The sequence below is a fragment of the Gouania willdenowi genome, chromosome 7 (assembly GCF_900634775.1).
Source record: "Gouania willdenowi chromosome 7, fGouWil2.1, whole genome shotgun sequence".
NCBI lineage: Eukaryota > Metazoa > Chordata > Actinopteri > Blenniiformes > Gobiesocidae > Gouania > Gouania willdenowi.
Genome location: NC_041050.1, coordinates 33,443,141 through 33,465,162, shown reverse-complemented (window position 1 = coordinate 33,465,162; position 22,022 = coordinate 33,443,141). Strand labels below are relative to the sequence as shown.

The window sequence follows — 22,022 nt, the reverse complement described above, 5'->3', positions numbered from 1 at the left end:
CCTTAACATGTATTCTACTAATATTCATTTATTTATTTGTATTTGATTTTACATTTGTCTTTTTGTAATTTTTCATGTTTATTTAGTTATTAATTTATTTGTATATACACACACACACACACATATATATATATATATATATATATATATATATATATATATATATATATATGTTTGGGTTTTTTTGGCAGGTTTGGTCCTCCATAAGGGTCAATCCTGGTTGAATTAAAATGAGTTTATTGGAACAACATTCTTTAAGATGCTCTTCTCTGTAACCTTTCATCAACAGTCATCAGGCCATCACGTGCATGGGTAACACACAACACATTTTTTTTGTATTTGGCCCAAATTTTGGGTAGTACATTTGTCTCTTTATTATTCAATCAAAAAATCAAACATTGCAACCAAAAAACATTTTCATCAAACGCAAAAACAAATGTTTTTAGCTTTTTTATTATTATTAAAAAGTTTTTTTTATTTCTTTTAAGTCATCTTTTTTGTATTTGGGACATATTATGGATGCTGCATTTGTGTTTTTATCATTCAATCAAAAAAATTTAAATAAAACATTTCAATCAAAGAAAACCATTCAATCCCAAAAATATTTGCAAAAAAAAAAAAAAAATTAAATCAAAGCGAAAAAGCGTTCAAATGCAATCATTTGCATCTCAAATATTATTTTGCATTTGATCACTTTTCTTTGATTAAAAAAAATTATTTTCGATTTAAGTAAACTTTTTAAATTGAAAAGTTTTTTTTTTTTTAAGTAATTGTATTTTTATTGAATAGTTATTCTTAATATATTTTTTATTTTTTTGCATTTAAACACTATTTCAAATATTTTTTTAATTAAAGTATATAGAGGTATATCAAACAAAATTATAAGAAAAATCAGTTCAATCAAAATAAACATTTTCAATCAAAGAACAAAAAAATAAAATGCAAAAAAATATTTTATACCCTAATAATTGCATTTGAACCATTTTTTTTATTGAAAATGTTTTGCGGTTTTTTTTAATTTTTTTTATTGAAGTCATCTTATTTTGTATTTGGTCCATGTTATAGGTAGTACATGTTTTGTGTCTTGATTATTCAATTAAAAAATAAAACATTTCAATCAGAGAAAACAATTTGATCCCTTTTCTTTGATTGAAAATATTTATTTTCGATTTAAGTAAACTTTTTTAATTAAAACGTTTTTTTAATTTAAGTATTCGTATTTTATTGAATAGTTATTATTATTATTATTATTATTATTATTATTATTATTATTATTATTATTATTATTATTATTAAATAATAAAGACAAACCTACCTCCATAGCAATCAGCCAGTCTTGTTGTTGCAGGTGTTCTCCACGCCTCTAGGTGGCGCTGTTTTCCTCTTTACTTACACGGCAGATACCGTTGTGTTCGATAAAAGAACTTCCTGTGTCTCACGTCTTCAAAGTTTCGGACACAGAGAGACCATGGACTCCTCTAAGAAGAACTATCACAAGAAAACCGATACAAAAAACAACGACGAGCCTGGAGAGGAGATTATTCCTGGTTTTAAAGACATGGACGTTTTCATTAAAGTGAGTAAATACACGGCTGCGGATGAAAGCCGCCCAGGCTAAATGCTAACACATGAAGAGCAGCGTGGAGGGGCTACATTAGGGATTCAAACAAACAGGGCCTGAATGAAGAAATAATACTTGCATTACCTAGCTAAACACTGCAATTAAATTAATTAAGCCTCATTATTGATACATACAAGTTTCTAACTCAGTGGTCGTTAAAAAGAACATTGAACTAGTCTATTTTAGATTGTGTAAATGGTATATTACATATTGGAGGTCATTAGTTAATCAAATTGCTCGTTAATGTTTTGGTATCGTTTTAGGTCCTTGTCCTATGTTAGGGTTGCACGATTATGGCTGAACTGAAATCACGAATATTTTTATCACAATTATTTATCATTTTAGGGAAAAAATATGTATTTGTTTTGCACTTCCTTTAAAAAAAATTAAAATTAAAAAACCCACTATGAACAGATGACAGTGCCAAATGAAGCTTTAATACCATAAAAACAAGAATTTAAGTTACAATTAATCACAATTACTGAGTCTGAAATAAATAACTTAATAAAAGTTAGCATTTCTGTTAGCATCTTTTATGATAACGGGTCTTAAATCAGCTGTAAAATATACTAAAAACAAATATCTGTCATCTAATTATTGGTATTAGTATTGGTTACCTTATCAGGCTTCCTAATCATTAATCATTGGAAGTATATCCCTTGATTAAATTTTTTTTTAGATGGTAAAATGTGGGAAAGTTTGATGTGAAACTTTCAATAATTGTTATCTATACGTGTAGATTTGTACATAGAACTGTCACATGGTTCCACCTTTTTATTCGAATTTTCATGGGAATTACAAAGTCAATTATCTGAACTCATTTACAATTACAACAGCAACAATTGCTTGAAAATTACAATTGTAATTATGCCATAATTGTTATTAATCAAACAATTATAATTGACCCCAGCGTACATCTGCGCTGTTTAAGTGCTTAACTGTTTTTTTGTGCCAGTAATGTTGACATGCTGACTAGCAAATGGTGTGATTTGGCAGATAAAAAAAAAAACCTTTGGATGTGCTGTGTATGGACCACAAACATATGACGCAGACACGGTACCGCAACGGTTAAGATGTGCACTACAGACGGTTCTACGATCTCGGTGATTTGGGAGATCGTCGCCATGTTTTGATCCTTAAAAATCTAATATCGTCAGCTCGCACACCCATAGTGACTGGTCACAGTAGCTGAATGACATCGCTGTAAAAGCAAATTTGATAAATAATTAAAAGTTAGACTTGTAATCAGTTTTGTTACAAACTAAAAGAGTGACAATTGTTTTTGAAACTGACAGGTAGCTACTTTAAAGTGTCTTAAACACAGAAGTATGTTTATTGTTGTGTCCTCATTTGACATGCACATGAAGTTGGGCTTTGGGAGAATTTCTATTAATAGTATTGTTCCAGTTTCTAAAAATGTGAACCAAAAGGTCAGCATTTGCTTGATGGAGAAAGTGTCAAACAACTTTTCATGGTCACACAATATAGAACTTCAAGTGGGTGTCTTTTTTTTTAGGAGTCACTGATGATTTGTGTAGTTTTTGGCATATTTTTTGGGTGGTTTAGTAGGTGTTTAATGCAGCCAAGATTGGGGAGGTAGCGCGGTGCACCTAATGAGTGCTCCCCAGAAACATTTCCCCATTAAAAAAAAATTTTTCCTTGCCTCACGGCGACGCATTTCATGCCGATTCTTTGCATTTGATTCCGTCCACGATTCCGTTAAAGGTAGGGTAGGTGATTTTCAAAAGCTAGCATGATTTTGAATGTAGCCTCCCCGACGGCTCCGCCTTTACCCCCTCTGTGCTCCGTCTCACTCACATGCATGCGCACAGCTGCTGCAGAAGAGGAGCTCAGCTCATCACTTGTATTGTGTAGAAAATTTGTCTCATTCAGCAGGATGTAAACAATAAACTTTACCATTATATATGTTAAAAAACGTGACCAAAAACTTTGTTTGAGCTCTGTCAGCGGTGACGCGCTTTGTGTGAGCTCATGCATGCAAGGGGTTGAGAACGAGCAGGGAGACAGGGAGATGTGATTGGTTATAAAAAAACGGTTTGTTTTTTTCCATTGGTCGAAAGTATTACAGGTTTACAGCTGCTACACTCGTTTCTTTTTCAGAGCTCATAAGATCATAATTTCTGTCAGGACATAAAGAAAATTTCAACCAAAAACTTAAATAGTGTATCTGGAGAAAATAGCCTACTTTAATGTGGATTTTCTAAAAATGTGATCCAGTAAGTCAGCGTTTGCTTGAAGGTCAAAGAGTGACTTTTTATGGTCACACAATATAAAAAAGAATCGGGGCTTTCGCCTTTAATTGGCCATGTAATGTTAGTACATTAATGGCATTTGTCCTCTGCATTTAACTCATCCCTGAGGAGCAGTGGGCAGTTCGGTTAAAGGACTTGCTCAACATCCCACAGTGACGGCCCAGTGACGGCCCAGGTGAGGCTTGAACCTGCAACCCTCCGATTACAAGCCCAGCGTCCTTAACCACTAGGCCACCACTCCAATATAGTAGTAAAAAAGTAGTGTTTAATGTATTTTCTGAGCTTTAATAGCAGACTTAATTCTCTCTGACATTTTGAAAAAAGTGAAAGTCAAGCATATAAACAAAATGAAGAGGGAATATTAAATCTGATTTATTTCACTAATTAAAATTCACTTCTGTGTTGAAACAACATCAGCTCCTGTGAGAATGTTTGTTTTCCTCTCTCTCTCTCATTTGCAGAATGCGTTTGGCACTGTTGTATCAGGCACCAAAGCATCAGCAGGCTTACCTCAAGCCGGAGATGAATTTGATTTCTACCGGAGCTTTCCGGGCTTTCAGGAGTTCTGTGAGAGTCAAGGGGATACGCTCCTGCACTGGTGAGTGTGTGATGTTTTATTGCTACTGTTGTATTAAACCTGTCTCACTACTAGGGCTGGCTATTGCCAGGCACCTCACTATACGATATATGCAAAAAACATTTGCCCAAATAACGATATTAACGCGATAATCAATATATCGCGGGAAATTTTATCCACTGTACATTACGATAACTGTGTGACTGAAGAAATTCAGAATTTATTGACTGCACTGAATCCATTTCACAGGAATTACAAAACATTGTCAATCAATTTCACATGAATGACAAAGTAAAACACAGTGTATACTTGGGATGTAACGATTCACTCAACTCCCGATACGATTCGATTCATGATACTGGGTTGACGATACGATTCTCTCACGATTTATTTTACAAAATGGGACTGTAGACAAATGATGACTGAAAAATATTCCTTTTATTTTTCATTGTCAAAAGAATCCCTTGATGAACTATTCAAAACAAAAAATAAAAATAAATCTTGAATTAAATAAATAAAGGATTAATACAAATGAAGAAGCCTATTAATTTAAATTCTGGTTCTATAGTACAGTAACAATGCAAAATCCCTAGTGTATAGGGATGTAACGATTAATCGTAAGACAGTTAAAATCGATTCATAGGTATCACGGTTCACACTGATACTGTGAAAATTGAATCGCAGTACTTTTTTTAAACAGCAGAGGGCGCTATATATCCTTCTCTTGTCCAGCAGTGTTGGCGGCGGGCGGAATCTGCTACTACTTTCTTTCTGGCCGCCTTAAACATGTTCATAAATGATTCCTTACCCCTTTAGCACCGAAAGAATATCTGTAATATTACGTGAATATCTGTAAAAGTCACATTTTTCTATTAGCTCTGTCTGCTAGCGCATAGCATCTTTTCTTCACTGCAAGAATTTCTGCATGCCAACCGACCACTGGGTTACTAGCGCCCTCTGCTTGTCGAAAATAAATATTTGACGTAAATACATTGCAATGACTGTTGTCCGATTGTCCAATTGTTAAGGCACAAAATACATTTTCAGTTACACCTTTAAAAAGAAAAAGAACTATTATGCAGTTTTGCATTTTTTACTATAGAACCAGAATTTAAATTAATAGGCTTCTTCTACATTTGTATTATTCCTTTATTTTATTCATTCAAGATTTATTTTTAGTTAAATTGCAATGTTTTGAATAGTTTATCAAGGGATTCTTTTGACAATGAAAAATAAAAGGAAAATAGTACAGTATTTTCCCAAAAAAAAAAAAAAGGAATATTTTTTAGTTATTTGTCTACAGTCCCATTTTGTAAAATAATTTGTGACAGAATCATATCGGGAGTTGAGTGAATCGCTACATCTCTACTAGTGTATACTGTAAAGTGTCTCTTCTTAACACACACACAGCGCTTGACGAGAAACGGGCGGAGTTTTACTGGCACAGCAAAGTGAAGCATGCAATGGTTGGCTCTGTATTTAGGAGTCACTGATGATTTGCGTAATTTTTTAGCAGTTTAGATGGGGTTTTGGGTGGTTTAATGTAGCCAAGACGGGAGCGGGAGGGCGGTGCACCTAATGAGAGCTCCCAGAAACATTTCCCCATTAAAAAAAACGTTCCTTGCCTCACGATGACGCATTTTAATGCCGATTCTGTCCATTTGATTCCATACGCGATTCCGTTAACGTGGATTTTATAGAGCCTTATACAAAAAAAATGAATAAATATCAATATTCGGCACCTGTGAATCGAAAACGTACTGCTAGAGAAAACATTGCGATATATTGTCGTATCAATATTTTGCACACACTTATTCACTACAATGATGTACTTCCCTATCTCAGTCAGTAATAATCCTTGAGGGTCACAACAATGCATGTGTAGCTGCCTCCATACAATTTTACAGTGACTGTCGTCAACTGCACTAATAGAATAGATTGGCCCAAAACTAGTTTCTTATTATTCTCAAAATTAACGTACTTTCCAGCATATAGGATGCTATTTTTTTTAATTTAAAGTTGAGGTTGTAGCCAATGCGGCGTGTGCTTTGTGTGAAATTTTCAGTCAGTCGCACACACGTTTTTTAGTGAAAACGAGTGATAGGAGGCAGATTAATACTGACAGTCCCCTATAGTGGAATTTACGGAACTGTAACAGCCACTGAAGATCACTGTTAACTAAATTTTCAAAAACAAGCTCCGGATGATGTAGGAAAAGTAATGCACTCACAGCTTTAATAACTCAGGATGGAGGCGTTGTGCTCTGTATGTAGGACGGTGTCCGAGTAGCGAAAAATTGAGTGGGAGTGAGTTACAGCACAAGTCATACATTTGTTGAATATTTGTTTTTATTTTTTGTGCCTAATATAAGACTTTTGCTTGAATAAAATTAAAATGCTAGTAACAAATTGAAGTTTCTGGACCAGGGAGCGACACTGGCTCATATGCATTTACGGTGGAAGTAGAGTAAATAAAGTACAGTAAGGTTTAAAATGTAAGTTATTTTCCTGGTTTTTAATAGTAGGAATTAATAAACAGCATAAAGTTGCCAACTCGCCACGTGGGGTTTGTTCAGGAGCGATCCCGTCCATAGTCTGACTCAAAGTCCCAACTCGACGCGATCGCTCCTGGGGTACGGTAAGAAGAACAGACGGTTCCAGTCTGGATCCAGTAAAAACTGATCATAAAAATCTGTAAATGGACTGATATGCAGACGTGGAGCTGTGAGGAGGAGTCTTCATGTGGAGATGGAAACTCATCAGAATACATGGAAATTTCCGTTAAACAGAAAGAAAGCTTAACAGCCCGCCCACCTGCCCGTTCTGATTGGCTGAGTTGTTTGAACGTTACCCTCTTCAACCAATAGGGTGCAGCCTTTACGTGGAATTTTCTTGGAAAATTGTGAATTTATTGGAACGCCAATATAGCGGTGTATTCAGTAGCCTGGAAAATACGGTTCAACTATTTTTATAATCAGATGGCTGGGGTTTAATAAGTTGGCTCGTTATTACTTCATTGTCTAAAGTTGCTGTGATAAGGGGATATGCAGCTGTGACTTTAAAGCACATTTACTAAAATTGATGTTGTGTAAACAGATATTCAAATCTATGCCTCAACAACAGGTTGATGTAACCATTTTCTCTGTTTGTGTTTCTCTTTGTCAGCATGAGTCGACTAATGCAGCATCATGGCTGCAGGTCTCTCATCAAGGACCAGAACAAGCTGACAGGACTGGAGGAGAGGTTTGACTTGGTCGTGGACTCAAATGATGTCATCCTTGAGAGAGCGGTAAAAGCAAATATTTTAATGGGGAATGAGTTGCTTTGTTTAAAAAAAAAAAAAGAATTGTCTTTATGTACCAGTTTACACCTCTTTGTGTGATTGTTATTCTTTTAGGGCATTCTTCTGGATGAAGCTGACGGATTGAACAGGAGCCAGAGGCCTGTTATGCCTGCTGGGTTTCAGCCTCCCAAAATCCTTGTTTCCAGCTGGAATCGTGAGGTTGGTAATTAACCTTTCTACTCTCCTGTTGCTCACGCTACTTTCTACATGTGTTCCAGGAATCCAATTTCTTATAGAGGAAAGTTCACAGAAGGATTGTTCTGTATTTAAACTATGGTCTTTTGTCTTCTTTGTTTAAATCAGCCTCCTGGATCTGGAGGTCGATCTAAGACCTTCCGGCTGCTTCAAGCCAAAAACATTGCGAGGCCTCAGCTGAAATTCAGGGAGAAAATTGACAACAGCAACACACCTTTTGTTCCTAAGATCTTCATTAAGCCCAATGCAATAAAGCCACTGCCATCCTGTAAGACACATCTGACTTCAGTTATGTTGTTCTCGTCCTAATTCCACTCATGTGTTCCTTGCTGTGTTTTTGCAGATTTCACCAACAAAAAAGTGCGTGAAGAAAGACCAGAGGACCTTGATGTGCCACCTGCTCTCGCTGATTTTATTCACCAGCAACGAACTCAGGAACAAGTGGATGATATGTAAGAATTGTCAAAAAAAAAAATGGCTTGTGAGTTTTTTTTCTCAAATTTACAACAAGGATTTTCATCCCCACAGGTTTGCGCACCCGTATCAATATGAACTGGATCATTTGTCGATGCCAGAAAGACTTGTGTTAAAGACACAGGAGCCTCAGGTAAAATTGGAAAAACTCTATGAAAATATAGTCTTTTATTTGTTGGTTAATTCTGTGCTAATTCTCTGTTTGGATCTTTTTTTTTCTTTTTAGATGTACAAGCCGATGGCTGAGACCAATCTTTTCATCATCACTGCTTTGGAGGATTTAGTGGATCTGAATGAGAAGCTCTGCAAACTGCCTGAATTTGCTGTTGATCTTGAGGTAAATATATGAAATATATATAATTTAAAAAAACTGGCACCAGGGTTCTTGCCAGCGCTGTTTATTGCAGGTGCCCCCCGACTTTGTAATTTTGATTCCCTATGGTGTGCTTTTAGCAGCGTCCGTTGTTTTTTTTCCTTTTTTAATTAGTACAGTTGTAATAATTGTTGCACACTTGGACACAAAAGTGACTTCCAGGGACACACGGGTTGTTTTAACTCTCTTTTTAATTCGCATAACCGAGAAACAAATACATCAGCCTCACTGCCTATTTAATACAGGCGATTTGCTCGGACACCGAGGAGCCCTGCAGCTACTAGGCTGCCCCTGATGTTGCCAGTGTGCATCCTCTGCTTGGTAACCGTAACCACCATCCAATATAAACAGTGCTTCAACCAGGACGTAGCGACACATGAAGCTGCTTGTCATGTTTATAACTAGCAACGGATCATTCTACATGCGTTCGAACGAATGTGAATACTATCAGGTTAAAATTGCGTTCATGCTTTAAGAGACATTGACTTTACTTGGGTTGGACGGGTCCAGGCTGTGTTCTGTCTGGCTCGGCTCTTCTAGAGGGGTCGTCTTCTGATCGAGAGGTTGGGGTTCGATCCGAGTCTATACCTGTCACTGTGTCAAAGAGATAGACTAGCGCATGGGTGAATGAGCCATATAAATATAAATTACAAAAACAATCAACTAAGTGAAACAATAGAAAAATATAAAATTAGTGTGTGTGGGGAGCGTGACCATAACAGTCTAAAATTACTGTGGGTCCTACGTAATACCTCATTTACATTTTAAAAACGCATCTTCAGTCTTTTGAATTCTTAATTCTTGTCTATACAGTGTGTGTGAGTAGTTATTAGTGGAGGACCTATACCAAGCATGAGTCACTCTCTAACTACATTCATCATACCCTTCACCTATTCAACAAACAACTTTTGTCTTTAAAGTAATGTAACAACAAAAAAACTAACTTTAGCTTCACTTCACTATATTTGGCCTTCAGAGAGTTATGAATTTAATTTTTTGCACTCACTCACAGGCAATGCAATTCCCTACGCTGGGTACCTTGGTGAGATCTCCTGCAGCCTCTGACAGAAATGTCTGTCTGAGCTTTTTGAGCCGACTTTGGCTCTTTTGTTTAAGATTCCTTTTCTTTTCACCACAGCACCATTCCTATAGGAGTTTCCTCGGCCTCACCTGCCTGATGCAGATCTCAACCAGAGACGAAGACTTCATCATCGACACCTTGGAGCTCCGCAGCGAGATGTACGTCCTGAACGAGGCGTTCACTGACCCGTCTATCGTCAAGGTAATGGATGTGCTCCAGCTATTGATCCTGGCTCTTTTTTCTTGGCCGGCTCTAGTTTTGCTTAGCGAAGACGAGGTGACTGATTAGATTTGTTTCTGGAAGGGCGACTGCAGTCTGTAGTCGATTCTAAGGAAAGTAATAATTTTTCATTAAAACTGTAGGGGCTGATAACTTCAGGTATATACAGAGAGGAACAACACAATCAATTTCAAAGTTTATAGATCGCACTGAGTTACAAGTAGGAAGAGGAATAGATTTTTGCCTATTTACAGTCATGTTCAATGCAATTTATTTTGTAAATACACGTACATATTCCTGCATGCATTCATGCACATTAAAAAACGTTTAGCTGCCTTCACCCTCTGATACTCCTTCAGCAAATTCCAACCCTACTTAAGACATGCTGGTTTATTGTTGCCCTGTGCCATTGTACAGTTCAAACACTAGTTTTAGGTTAAGTTCTTTTCTTCCAATGTAAAGCAGTCACATGTTCTGCTTGTAACATAGAATTAATGAATAGGTATCTTTGCCTTGCAGTCTGGCATATCTCGGTCAGGATTTTTATGTTTGTATTATTCAACTCCTTCCAAAGTTTCCCAAATGTATCGCATTCCCATATACAGTTTTTTAGCGTTCCCTGAGCTTTGTTGCATACAGAAATATGGGTCTGTTATGTCATTGTTATTCCTTATGTGTCTGAGCTTCCCACAAATTGCACTCCAATCCTTACTTGGGGTGGGTAGCAAAATCAAAGATTTCTTTCCACCCTCCATGCCAAAAGTTTCGATTAATTTATATGTATAGATCAAAGTTAAATTATTTTTATTTTCTGGCCGGGGGTAAACAAACAAGCTATTAAATATTGGAATCTGGGATGTGTTGACACTTGAGCTGGGTGATATATTGTGATTCAAGATATGTTGAGTTTTTCATTTTGGCGATATAGAAAATTACAATATCACTTATATATATATATATATATTATTTTTATCTATTATTCATTTTTATAGCATATTTAGTAATGAAATACTCATTTTAGGAGTTGCTGCCTTCGCTAATTCTCAGAACACTATGGTTGAATGGTTCACTGAGTGCGTCCTAACCCAGAACTTCCCCTAAACAAGCCACACTACAGAACTCACTCACTCACACATGCTGTCCCTTTAGAGGAGAAGAAGCCAAAATTGGCACATATTGTGCAGCTGTTTGTTAATAAATGTGCCTGTGTGGCATTTTGCGTCTGCAAATTTAACTCTGAATTGTGTTTTTGGTCAGACTTTGAGTTAAAAATATTGAGATTTATATCGTTTATTGCCGTTTTGAGAAAAAATTAGTTTTGGTCCATATCACCCAGCCATAGTAAACACTCTTGAATATATGTGCCATATGGGCTTCAAAAGCAGATTTGCAGAAAGGATCCAAATGAAGCGATGTTGTTTGCTTCCAATAGACCAATGAGTGGTGTTTCGTGTTTTCAGTTGGTCTCTCTACTGAGCGTGTTCACTTGAGTGTTTTGTTTCTCATTCTCAGGTATTTCACGGGGCGGACTCTGACATCGAGTGGCTCCAGAGGGACTTGGGCTTGTATGTTGTCAACCTCTTTGACACGCATCAGGCGAGCCGAGCTCTCAACCTGGCCCGACACTCCCTGGACCACTTACTCAAACACTTCTGCAACGTGGAGTCAGACAAACGCTACCAGTTAGCTGATTGGAGGATTCGGTATGCTCAACTTTTGAAAAGAGAAATCAGTTGCCAATTAATAAGAATTAAGTTTTTTGCAGGAGGCAAGAATAGGCCTGGGCGATAAAATGATAATATGTATTGCTATAGAGATGTAATCAATATCAATAGAAAATATGTGCTATAGAATGTTTGACAGTTTCACTTAACTCAGTTAGAAAAAAAAACAGAAATAAAAAAACAAGATTCAGCATTAGTAGTTTATATTAAACAGTAAAAACACAATTGGAGTTATTTTTAGTTTTTCATGTGCTTTTTTTTATTAAAAACTATTTTACTATAAATGATTAAATAAATGCCAAAATTAGCCTCATAATATTTTCTTAATTTCATACCCTTCTGTTCGTTTCATGTCAGAAATGTTCATTGCACGTTTTCTTTGATTGAGCATTTATTTAATGTCTATTATGTACATTGAACAGTTTTTTTGGTTGTTTTTATTGAGGTTTTTCGTTTTTTTCTATAGTTTTAACTTCTTTTTAAATCTTAAAGGTTACATATAAAATCAAAGTATTTATATTTTGAATAGGTTTTAAATTATTATTAATTATTAAATTTATCGATATCGACTGATATGAAACACTTATATTGTGGTTATTTTTTCTGACATATCACCCAGCCCTAGGCTAGAATAAAACCAAATGTTCTGTAACATGTCTCTGTAGCCCCTTACCAGATGAGATGGTGCAGTATGCTCGTGCAGACACGCATTTCCTCCTCTACATCTACGACACTATGAGAGCCCAGCTGTTGGAATTCGGTCACGGGCAGCCGGGCCTGCTGCAGTCCGTCTGGAACAGGAGCAAAGAAATCTCCCTGAAGGTGTGCAGCATGTTTCCTTAAGCTCAAAGACAATGATGATAATTATCACCTAAAGAGTTCTGTATTCCTCTAACAACAAAGAGCTTTATTCTTTCTTGCTCCTGAGGGTGCAGAAGTGAAAAGAAAGTTATTTTTTGCCGTGAGAATACATACCACTGAGAACTTGAGTACTGCTTCAGCCAACACATGATACTTCCACCATAAATCCCATTTTTTTCAGTTTTTGTGCCTTACTAGCTTTATCTCAGATAAAAAAAATATTTTTTCCCATTTGTATGCCTTATAATAGCCTTGTCAAAAAAAATCCTTCATTTTTCCATTTTTATGCCTTACTATCGCTTTATCTCAGAAAAAAAACTTTTTTTTTTCATTTTTATGTCTTATGTTAGCCTTGTCTAAAAAAAATCTGAATTTTTCTAATTTATGCCTTACTAAGATGGCTATTTTTTTTCTTTTTTTCATGCTTTACTATAGCCTTAACCTAAAATGTTTTCATTTTCATGCCTTGGCATTGACTGTTTTTATAGAACTATGTTTACAACAGCAACATAATTTTTCAAATACAATTACAAATAATTGTAATATAAAATAATTGTCATAATTGTAATTAATTATCAGTTACACGATTACAAATACAATTGTCCCCAACCCTGGAGTTAACAAAAAATGTCATTTTTTCTCCATCATACAGAAATATGTGAAGCCTATATTCACAGAGGAGTCTTATTTGGAACTGCAGAAGAAGCAGAAAAAGTTTTTTAACACCCAGCAGCTCACTACGTTCAGACTGCTGTTTGCCTGGAGGGATAAGCTGGCCAGGCAGGAGGATGAAAGCACCGGGTAGGCTGCTAGAGATGGATGGCCTTGCTGCTCTGGCAGTGCTCTCTTTCTCCTTCCTCTGTCATATTTATAGTTACTGTCCATCCATATTCTGTTTGAACCATCATAGCCTTTTGACATATTTTAAAGTAGTGGATTTTTTTCTCTGTGTATTTTAGATATGTGCTGCCTACTCATATGATGAGCAAAATAGCTGAGGAACTGCCCAAGTAAGTTTAGTCGACCTCCTCTTGCTTGACTTTTTTTCTTTTTTTAATTCATTTCGTCCTCGGCTCACCTCCTTTTCAGTGCACATAATCTCAGGTTTTTTCCTCCTCCTTTGTGCTCAGAGAGCCTCAGGGCATCATCGCCTGCTGTAACCCTGTGCCCCCACTGGTGAGGCAGCAGGTTAATGAGCTTCACCTGCTGGTGCAGGAGGCCAGGGAAATGCCCCTCCTGAAGGTGAGGATGGACTGACAGCAGCAGCTGTGTGTGTGTGTGTGTGTGCTGTCACATGTCCATCATGATGTTTTGTTTTTCTTTTCTGTCACCGCTTTACACAGGCTGAGATTGCAGTTCAAAAAACAAAAGGACTCAGGCCCATTAAAAAGGTCGGCTAAATAAAACCAGAAGGATTCTGCATTTGTTTTTCATTTTTGAGAAATTGAACATAATAAATTAATTTGATTAACTGTCTATTTTTCTAGCTGGAAGTCTCGTTGTTTGGTCCTCATGACACATCCAGAGTTTCTGAGATTGATCTACCTCGATTCCCTGCTGAAGGTAAAAACGTTAAACATTTGAACGTTGTAAGTTTCATCAGAAAATGTTCATATATATGAATAAATTAACTGTTTTTACCTTATATTATTTACAGAATAACTTGGAAGTATTAGGGCTCCACTCATTATTTATGGTCCAGGAAATGACCTTATTTTATGAATCTCATACTGAAGTTCAAAGTTCTTTCATTGCAGAGGTTATACACAGTTTACTCAGATTAACGACAAATATAACTTTTAATGATTTGTTCTCAAAGGGGAATAACTAGTCTTACCAGGGTTGGGGTCAATTCTAATTGTAATAGCGTAATCAATAATTAATTACAATTATGATGTAATTATAATATTGAAATTGTATTTTTTTAAAAACTTGTGCCATTGTAATCATAATTGAATGATTATGAATTATGATTTGAAGTTCAGATAATTGACTTTGTAATTGAAATGGAAAAAACATTGTTTGAATTTCCAATTGAATTAAACGCAAACCCGTGGAACCACGTTACAGTTCTGTGGCTAACACTTATGTAGTTAATTATTAAAATGTGTTTCCTATATCACGTTTACCCACTACCTGTCAGTTCTCTTGAGGATCATTTTACCATTTAAAAAAAATTGAAATCTAGTGGTATGTTGACAATAAAAGGCTCAGGCCCCACACCAACAATATTGAAACCTATATTTTAATGGTTAATGAAGCCTAACAAGGTAACCAAGAGATAAAAGCTAATTTAATGATGGATAATATTTATTTTTGTATTTTACAGCTTTAACCGTGTTAAAACTGACCTGTTTTTATAAGACATGCTAACAGAAAGCTAGCACAAGGTTACGTTTTATGGGGTTATTTACTGTATTTCAGGTTCAGTAATTGTGATAAATTAAAATTGAGAACATAATTGACTTTTAGGAGAAAAATTAGAATTGTAATTGGAAAAAGTGCCCATCATCGTAATCATAATTAAGTTGTAATTGAAGACATAATTGTAATTGACCCCAACCCTGGACAAAGGGTGCAACGTCACGGACGAGGGTTCCATCGCTTTCTGTGCAGCAATCGGCAAAAACTTCCGTGAGGTTCTACGAGTCTTGGCAAGACTTATTGTCAGACGTTATGTTTGTTGCGTGTTCTCTCTTTGTCTCTTTCTGTGCTTGAGATGTTTGTTAACGTAAATGTTCACAAAATGAACATTTAATTTCCAAATATAAAGCAATGAAACAACACGGGGCTAAATGAGTGGAGGTGCATGTTCCTGTGAGTTGCTTTGCCTGCAAAGATCTGAGGGCAAAAATGTGAAACCTTTGTCATTATCTTTGGAAATGAAGCGTGTGCAGGAACGTGTAACAGTTTTTGTATCTGTTCTAAATAAGTTTAAATCACTAATCATTATTTTCAATAACTACCGTAATCATTTCTGACACAAACAATGCACGTTGACAACATTTATCACATTTTTGATCATGTTCAGTTATTGTGAAATTGGCTTCTTTTTAGTAAATTTTTGCTGAGTCAGCAACTCCTTTGTCCATATAAAAAGAGGCAAGTGAGTGTTGTTCAAAGCAGACCTGGGCCAGAAAGGGGGTTTGATGACCTCCAGTGGCTAAAGGACTGACGTGGGGGGAGAATGATTATTTATTTAGTTCATAGTCATCGTCCTTCAGCTCAAGGTCCAATATTCCCCAGATGCTTTGATGCTGACAAGAATTCATGTCATGTCCTTATCTCACCTGCACTTTGTCTCCTTTGTAAAATGTCTTTGAGGGTTTTTTTAAACAGCTATGTAAATGTGTTATTTTTTTCAGAGCTGCCAGTGAAACGAGGAGTGCTTTTCTCAGAGGAAATGGACAAAGTGGATGTGCAACTAATTGCTAAACCCATAATCACAGCATTTCAGGTGAAAACCAGCATTTTTTTTTTACAAAATACAGAAAATTGATTATATTGTAATTTGAGAAAACGTTGGCAAATGGATTAGCAATACATTAATTAATGAAGATGTTCACTCATTCATGTTTTGTTTAGTTTAGACAACATACATTTGCCTGTGACACCAACAGTAGCTTAATATAATGCTAGACTCAGTGTGCTGACATGCTCTGGTGGCTGAAGTTAGAGAGTAATCAGACTGCTGAAGAGGCACAAACCCTGAGGATAGAAGTCATTTTGGGTCGGAGACCTGTGATTTAAAGATGGCAAAATACAAGTTCTAAAACGGTAAAGTAGTCCCATTTTTTTTTAAAGTTAATAAAACAAATATGGTGCAAAACAATGCGTTTTTAGGCGTAGATCGTCTAATAAGGACATTTCAAAGATTTTAGGCCACATTTGGAGAAAGAGTGGAGGATCACTTCAACACACCTCAGACCACAGGATAATTTTATAGGATAAACTTATTTAACTATAACCCTTTTAAAATGTGTCCTTGACCCAAAATTTTAAAAGCTCACAATTAATGGTGTAATTATGCTGTGATGTCTGAGAACCACTTTCTGTTACAGGATGAAGAAGAAAAAGTTGATCAAAAGGATTCTGTGGCCCAGATGAAAGCCAGACAAATCCTGAAGTCTTTTGAAAATCCTTTCAGGATGGTAGGTCTGCACCTGTTGCCGTTTATCACCTGCTCAGAGTGGGCATCTTATTTTTGTTTATTTTTCAGTATTTACCCTCCCCTGGTGTGCATGTCAACGAGAATGCCAAATACGACCCATCTTCAAAAATCTTTGAGGTAATTTTATAAATTCCTGCTACAGATCTGTATGCGTTTCTGGCTTCTTCAGTCTGGAGTTCATTACTTCCTTGTTTCTCTTGATTCCCAGATTAGTAAAAGATGGAAACTGAAGAGTATTGAACAGCAGCAGAGGGAGATTGATGCCAAGAATGCGGCAAAACAGGGCGCAAAAGAAAAGGCCAAAAAAGTGACAGGTCAGCAGATTTAACATTGTCGTTTGGATGCTGTATGTATACAATATGTACTTACTGTATTTCAATTGTCCCAGAGGAAAGAGCTAAGGTGAAACAGAGCTACCAGGAGGCTCTCCAGAATGTACCCACTGTGCGACAGCAGGCAGCGGTGAGTCCTCCACATGCTCATTCCCACTTCAGACAGACTTCAAACTTCACTAGTGATGTCCCTTTTGAGGAAAATCATATTTTCGTAAGAAATGTGAGTGATTTTGAGCCAAGAGAGGGTTCGTAAAGCCAGACTAACCCTCTCTGCTGTGGCCTTGTTTTTTTTGGATGCTGCCGATTTACTGCCAGTCTGCAGCTCCAGCATTCAGCAAGTGGCCTTTTGATGTTTATATTTGTCACATGATGTGCCTGGGGATGAGAAATGCACAGCATGGTGCTTCTGGAGCACGAGGAACATGTCCCAATCCTTATCACGGGCATTTTGTTCCTCCTGGGGAGCTGCAATAACTCCACGTCCATCTCAGAGCTGTTACTCAACACTCGCTTAGGTACTCATCCATTCTCCCCTTGGCACAGGCTTCCTGTGCCACATGCTGCTGTGCTTCACTTCCTGAGACATGAGCTGTCATTCATCGCAGCACATCTGACTGATGTGCACTGGACTTTTCTGTTGTGTGCTGATTGCTTCTCACCTTCATGTGGCATCGTCTGGTGTCCCACTGCTCAGTCAGACGAGGGGGCGGGGCGGCATTGCATAAACGCGACAGACATCAAATCGGACAGCAGCAGGAAAATTACTTCAAACTTTAAAAGTCAACTGCTCTTATTGAGTTGTAATGTAAAAGAAAGGCGTGTTTAGTTTTTTCTAAAAGCTGTATACCTCAGTTTTTGTCACCGTTTTTGAGCCAAGGTACATCTTTTCTTTGATAAACAACCAACCAAACATGTTTAAAAAAATAAATAAACTTTGTAGCGGAGCTGGGCGATAAATTGTGATTCATGATATATTGAGTTTTATATTTTGGGGATAAAAAAAAATACAATATTGCCTATATCGATGTATATATATATATATACAGTATTTTTTATCGTTTATTTGGTTTTAAAATACTTGTTTTGAGTCACTCATTTCACTACTTCTCAGAACATGAAAAGCACAGTTTTATGTATTTTTGCGTGCGTCCTAACCCAGACTCACTCACACGTGCTGTCCCTTAGAGGAGAAAAAGTCTAAAGAAGCACATATTGTGCAGTTGTTTGTTAATAAATGTGTCTGTGTGGCGCTGGTAGCCCAGTGGTCGGTTAGCATGCAGTGAAGAAGAGATGCTATGCTAGCAGACAGAGCTAATAGAAAAACATGACTTTTACAGATATTCACGTAATATTACAGATATTCTTTGGTGCTAAAGGGGCAAGGAATCATTTGTGAACATGTTTAAGAGTAGATGGCAGCCAGAAACAAAGTAGTAGCAGATTCCGCCCGCTGTGTACACTGCTGGACAAGAGAAGGGGTAAATATATAGCGCCCTCTGCTGTTTAAAAAAAGTACTACGATTCAATTTTCAAAGTATCGATGTCAATGAATCGATTTTTAACTGCCTTACGATTAATCGTTACATCCTTACTGTTAGGTTAGATTAGTATGACTCAAGTAAAAGTAAAAAGTAGTTCTCTAAATAATTACTTGAGTTTTCAGTTAAAAAAAATTACTCAATTACTAAGTAACTGGTGAGTAACTTCTGATATATTTGTTTTTTCATCAATGTGAATGTCGAATAGACAAAACTATTATCTTGGAATGTGCACATTCAAATATTACCCAACAATATCACGTTAACTAAAACTATTGTAAATTCAATTCAGTGAGCATACATGTATTATTGCAGCTTCCCAAAGCTAATAAGTTTAAGCGCTAGTTATGAGCAGGATATTGAATTAGATTATCCTATTGCTCTAGTGATCTAACATCAGGCCTGTTTTTCCTGTAAACATTCACATTGAACTTCATATCCTCCTTTCCTTTTTAAATGTAGGAGTCCACAAAAGGCAGCGGACAGAAAAGAGAGAGGCCGAACAGTGAGACGGGAGAACTGATACCCAAACCAAGTAAGAAGCAGATGAAAGTAGCAGAAAAGCCTCAAGACGCCTTCAAACTATTCGACTACAGTCGATGTGGTAAGAATATGTGATGCTTTTTTACCACATCAGACACAGAACTATCCAGTTTGTATAAAAACCTGTGACTGAATACATTCTCACATTGTATTTTCTTCCAGATGCCAAATTTAAAGACGGTACACAATTTGATCCAACAAAGAAAAAGGTATTTTAAGATAAATGTTTGTGGTGTTCAAGGCAAATAAGAGGGTACCTATTAATCACACATGATATGGTTGTACTGTGGTGTTTAAAACCAAACCTAAAAGACAAGCCTCGTTAGAAATGGAAAGAGGGTGTTGATCCAAAATGACAATCTGTTATTTTACGCAAATAACTTGGAGTGAATTTTTAATTTTATATAGATTATTGAATTATTGTAAGTATCTCTGAAACGGCAAAGAGATTACTAGGGCTGTAGTCAACCAAGGAAATGGTTGGTCAACCAAGACTATGGCACACGAAGTGATTAGTCGACCAAAAAAAAAAAAAAAACTGAGAATGAATGATCAGGTGGAGGAGGACAAGGAGAAAGAAAAAGAGACACGTTTGCTGTTTGGACGTTTTGTGGTGCCGATTTGCTTTTAAATACGTAGTATGAACCTTATTCAAGCTTTGACCAAAACCCGACACAGCAAATGTGAAACCTACAGGTCCAACAGACATTAGGCATTTATATCAGAGCCCGACCTGAAACCGACAATCAAAACCTATTTTTTCCTCGTACAAATGACATATTTACCTTTATTTTAGTGGTAAATCTGCTTTTATTAATAAACTGTTAATGTCAACATCAGATCAGCACACGGGGAAATAAACACATGTCAAACACAGGTGCACAGTGTATGCCGCAGCGCCAGAGAGAGCAGTGGATCTATTTACATAATCCACGTATCAAATATAAGGATAATCCATGTTTTTGTGCAGGAAAAGGGATTGATTCACTAATGGATGCTTGTGCTTCAAGCCTGTCTTAATTTGTTCCCTCTCTGCTCCGATCAGAGCAGAGAGCAGCACTCTCACAGAGCTGTTGCTGGACATAGAATCATGTTTAGGCATTAAATAAATTATATTTGATATTTAATCCTTATCACCTATAGAAGTGCATTGCATTTTTTTTTTAGACGGCATTGAAACTGATTCCATTGCTGGTCGACCAATAAAAATCTTGGTTGATCATGACGTCATTGACCAGTTAGTCGACTAAACGACCAAAGTTGGCAGCCCTAGAGATTACAAAGATCTCATTTTCTTCTGGTACAAAAACTGTTTACCGGTTTATCCACTCAGTGTGCATGCACACACACACACACACAGGAACACGCTGCTATGCTCTGTCTAGTGATCTAACATCAGGCCTGTTTTTCCTGCAAACATTCACATTTAACTTCATATCCTCCTGACCTTTTTAAATGTAGGAGTCCACAAACATCAGGGGACAGAAAAGAGAGAAGTCGAACAGTGAGACGGGAGAACTGACACCCAAACCACGTAAGAAGCAGATGAAAGTAGCAGAAAAGCCTCAAGACACCTTCAAACCATTCGACTACAGTCAATCTGACCTCAACGTCTTTGCTGGTGAGAATATCAGACGCAGAAATAGCTAGTTTGTATAAAAACCTGTGACTTAATACACTATTACATTGTATGTTCATCCAGATGCCAAATCAAAGGAAAGTACACAATTTGATCCAAACAGGCAAGACAAAACAAAGAAAAAGGTATTTTAAGATAATTGTTTGTAGTGTTCAAGGTAATCATTGTGGTTCTGTCTGTGCCATAAACATTTAAATGTATTAACAGAAAATGCCCAAAGGACAGAAAAATAACTTTGGAGCTGGAAACAGGAGCATGTCGTACATGGCTGGGAAGTCCGAGAGGTGATTTTAACTTTTCATTCACTTTATTTTGGTTTTTTCTAAGATTTTGTACATTAATTAATCCCCCTTGTTTTTGTTTCCCTACAGAGGTTTTCATCATAACTGGCCCAAAAGATAAATCCTGTGTGCTTCTTCTTTTAAGACTTTATCATCATTCTGCAGCAGGTTTAATTTTTTCCACCTTAGAGTCATTCAGGATTTCAGAAGACAGTAAACCATTATTTTTCCCTGTTAATATATAAACACATGGACCTTTTTATTAAAAAAGGTTTTCATGAACAATCTGTCTGTTTTTTTTTTTTTTTTTTTTTTCAGTCAAAGGGAGATGTTGAAAATAGTTGTTTATCTTGATGAACACAAAGTTGTCCTACATATATATTCACTGCCTTACAATGTCAGCTGCCAAAAAGTAGACTGTCTCTGGTCCTTCAAGTTTGTTTGTTTTTTTTCATAACTCATTTTGTTGCAAATTCTTGCCAGTCAATAAACAAATATTTCTACATTTGGTATAGTAATTACGTGCTTTAAAAACAACAAAAACAGGATCAAGGATATATCAAAAAGTCAATAACAGTAGCTACGATATTAAAAGTGGGAATAATAGCAACAATAGTGTTAAACAAATAGTCAAACAGAGCAAAAAGAAACAAAAGGGTCACAAAATTAAAAATGTACACTTATGTATATAGACACCCACATGCCCATATATTTATTATATATGTACGTATTCATGCATAAAAATTAATGAAACACACAATGAAAATTAAGCATG

At 36.4% G+C, this 22,022-nt stretch overlaps 1 protein-coding gene across 1 annotated transcript; it reads left to right on the top strand.

The window, feature by feature from the left end:
- Nucleotides 1-1,401: 1,401 nt before the first annotated feature.
- On the top strand, nucleotides 1,402-21,534 carry exosc10 (exosome component 10). Its single transcript, XM_028453985.1, has 27 exons — nucleotides 1,402-1,576; nucleotides 4,356-4,492; nucleotides 7,636-7,759; nucleotides 7,868-7,972; nucleotides 8,117-8,276; nucleotides 8,352-8,460; nucleotides 8,537-8,615; nucleotides 8,709-8,819; nucleotides 9,994-10,137; nucleotides 11,668-11,858; nucleotides 12,545-12,701; nucleotides 13,393-13,541; nucleotides 13,700-13,750; nucleotides 13,871-13,982; nucleotides 14,084-14,131; nucleotides 14,228-14,303; nucleotides 16,106-16,197; nucleotides 16,802-16,891; nucleotides 16,960-17,028; nucleotides 17,120-17,225; nucleotides 17,300-17,373; nucleotides 19,247-19,388; nucleotides 19,490-19,536; nucleotides 20,789-20,948; nucleotides 21,030-21,091; nucleotides 21,174-21,250; nucleotides 21,338-21,534. The coding sequence occupies exons 1-27, from the start codon at nucleotides 1,469-1,471 to the stop codon at nucleotides 21,366-21,368; spliced, it is 2,811 nt and encodes a 936-aa protein (XP_028309786.1). The 5' UTR covers nucleotides 1,402-1,468; the 3' UTR covers nucleotides 21,369-21,534.
- Nucleotides 21,535-22,022: the final 488 nt, after the last annotated feature.

Coding starts and splice junctions, on each gene's coding strand:
- exosc10 (XM_028453985.1), top strand. CDS start 1,469: ATGGACTCCTCTAAGAAGAACTATCACAAGAAAACCGATACAAAAAAC. Junction 13,983..14,083: donor GGGAAATGCCCCTCCTGAAG/GTGAGGATGGAC, acceptor CGCTTTACACAG/GCTGAGATTGCAGTTCAAAA. Junction 21,092..21,173: donor AAGACAAAACAAAGAAAAAG/GTATTTTAAGAT, acceptor ATGTATTAACAG/AAAATGCCCAAAGGACAGAA.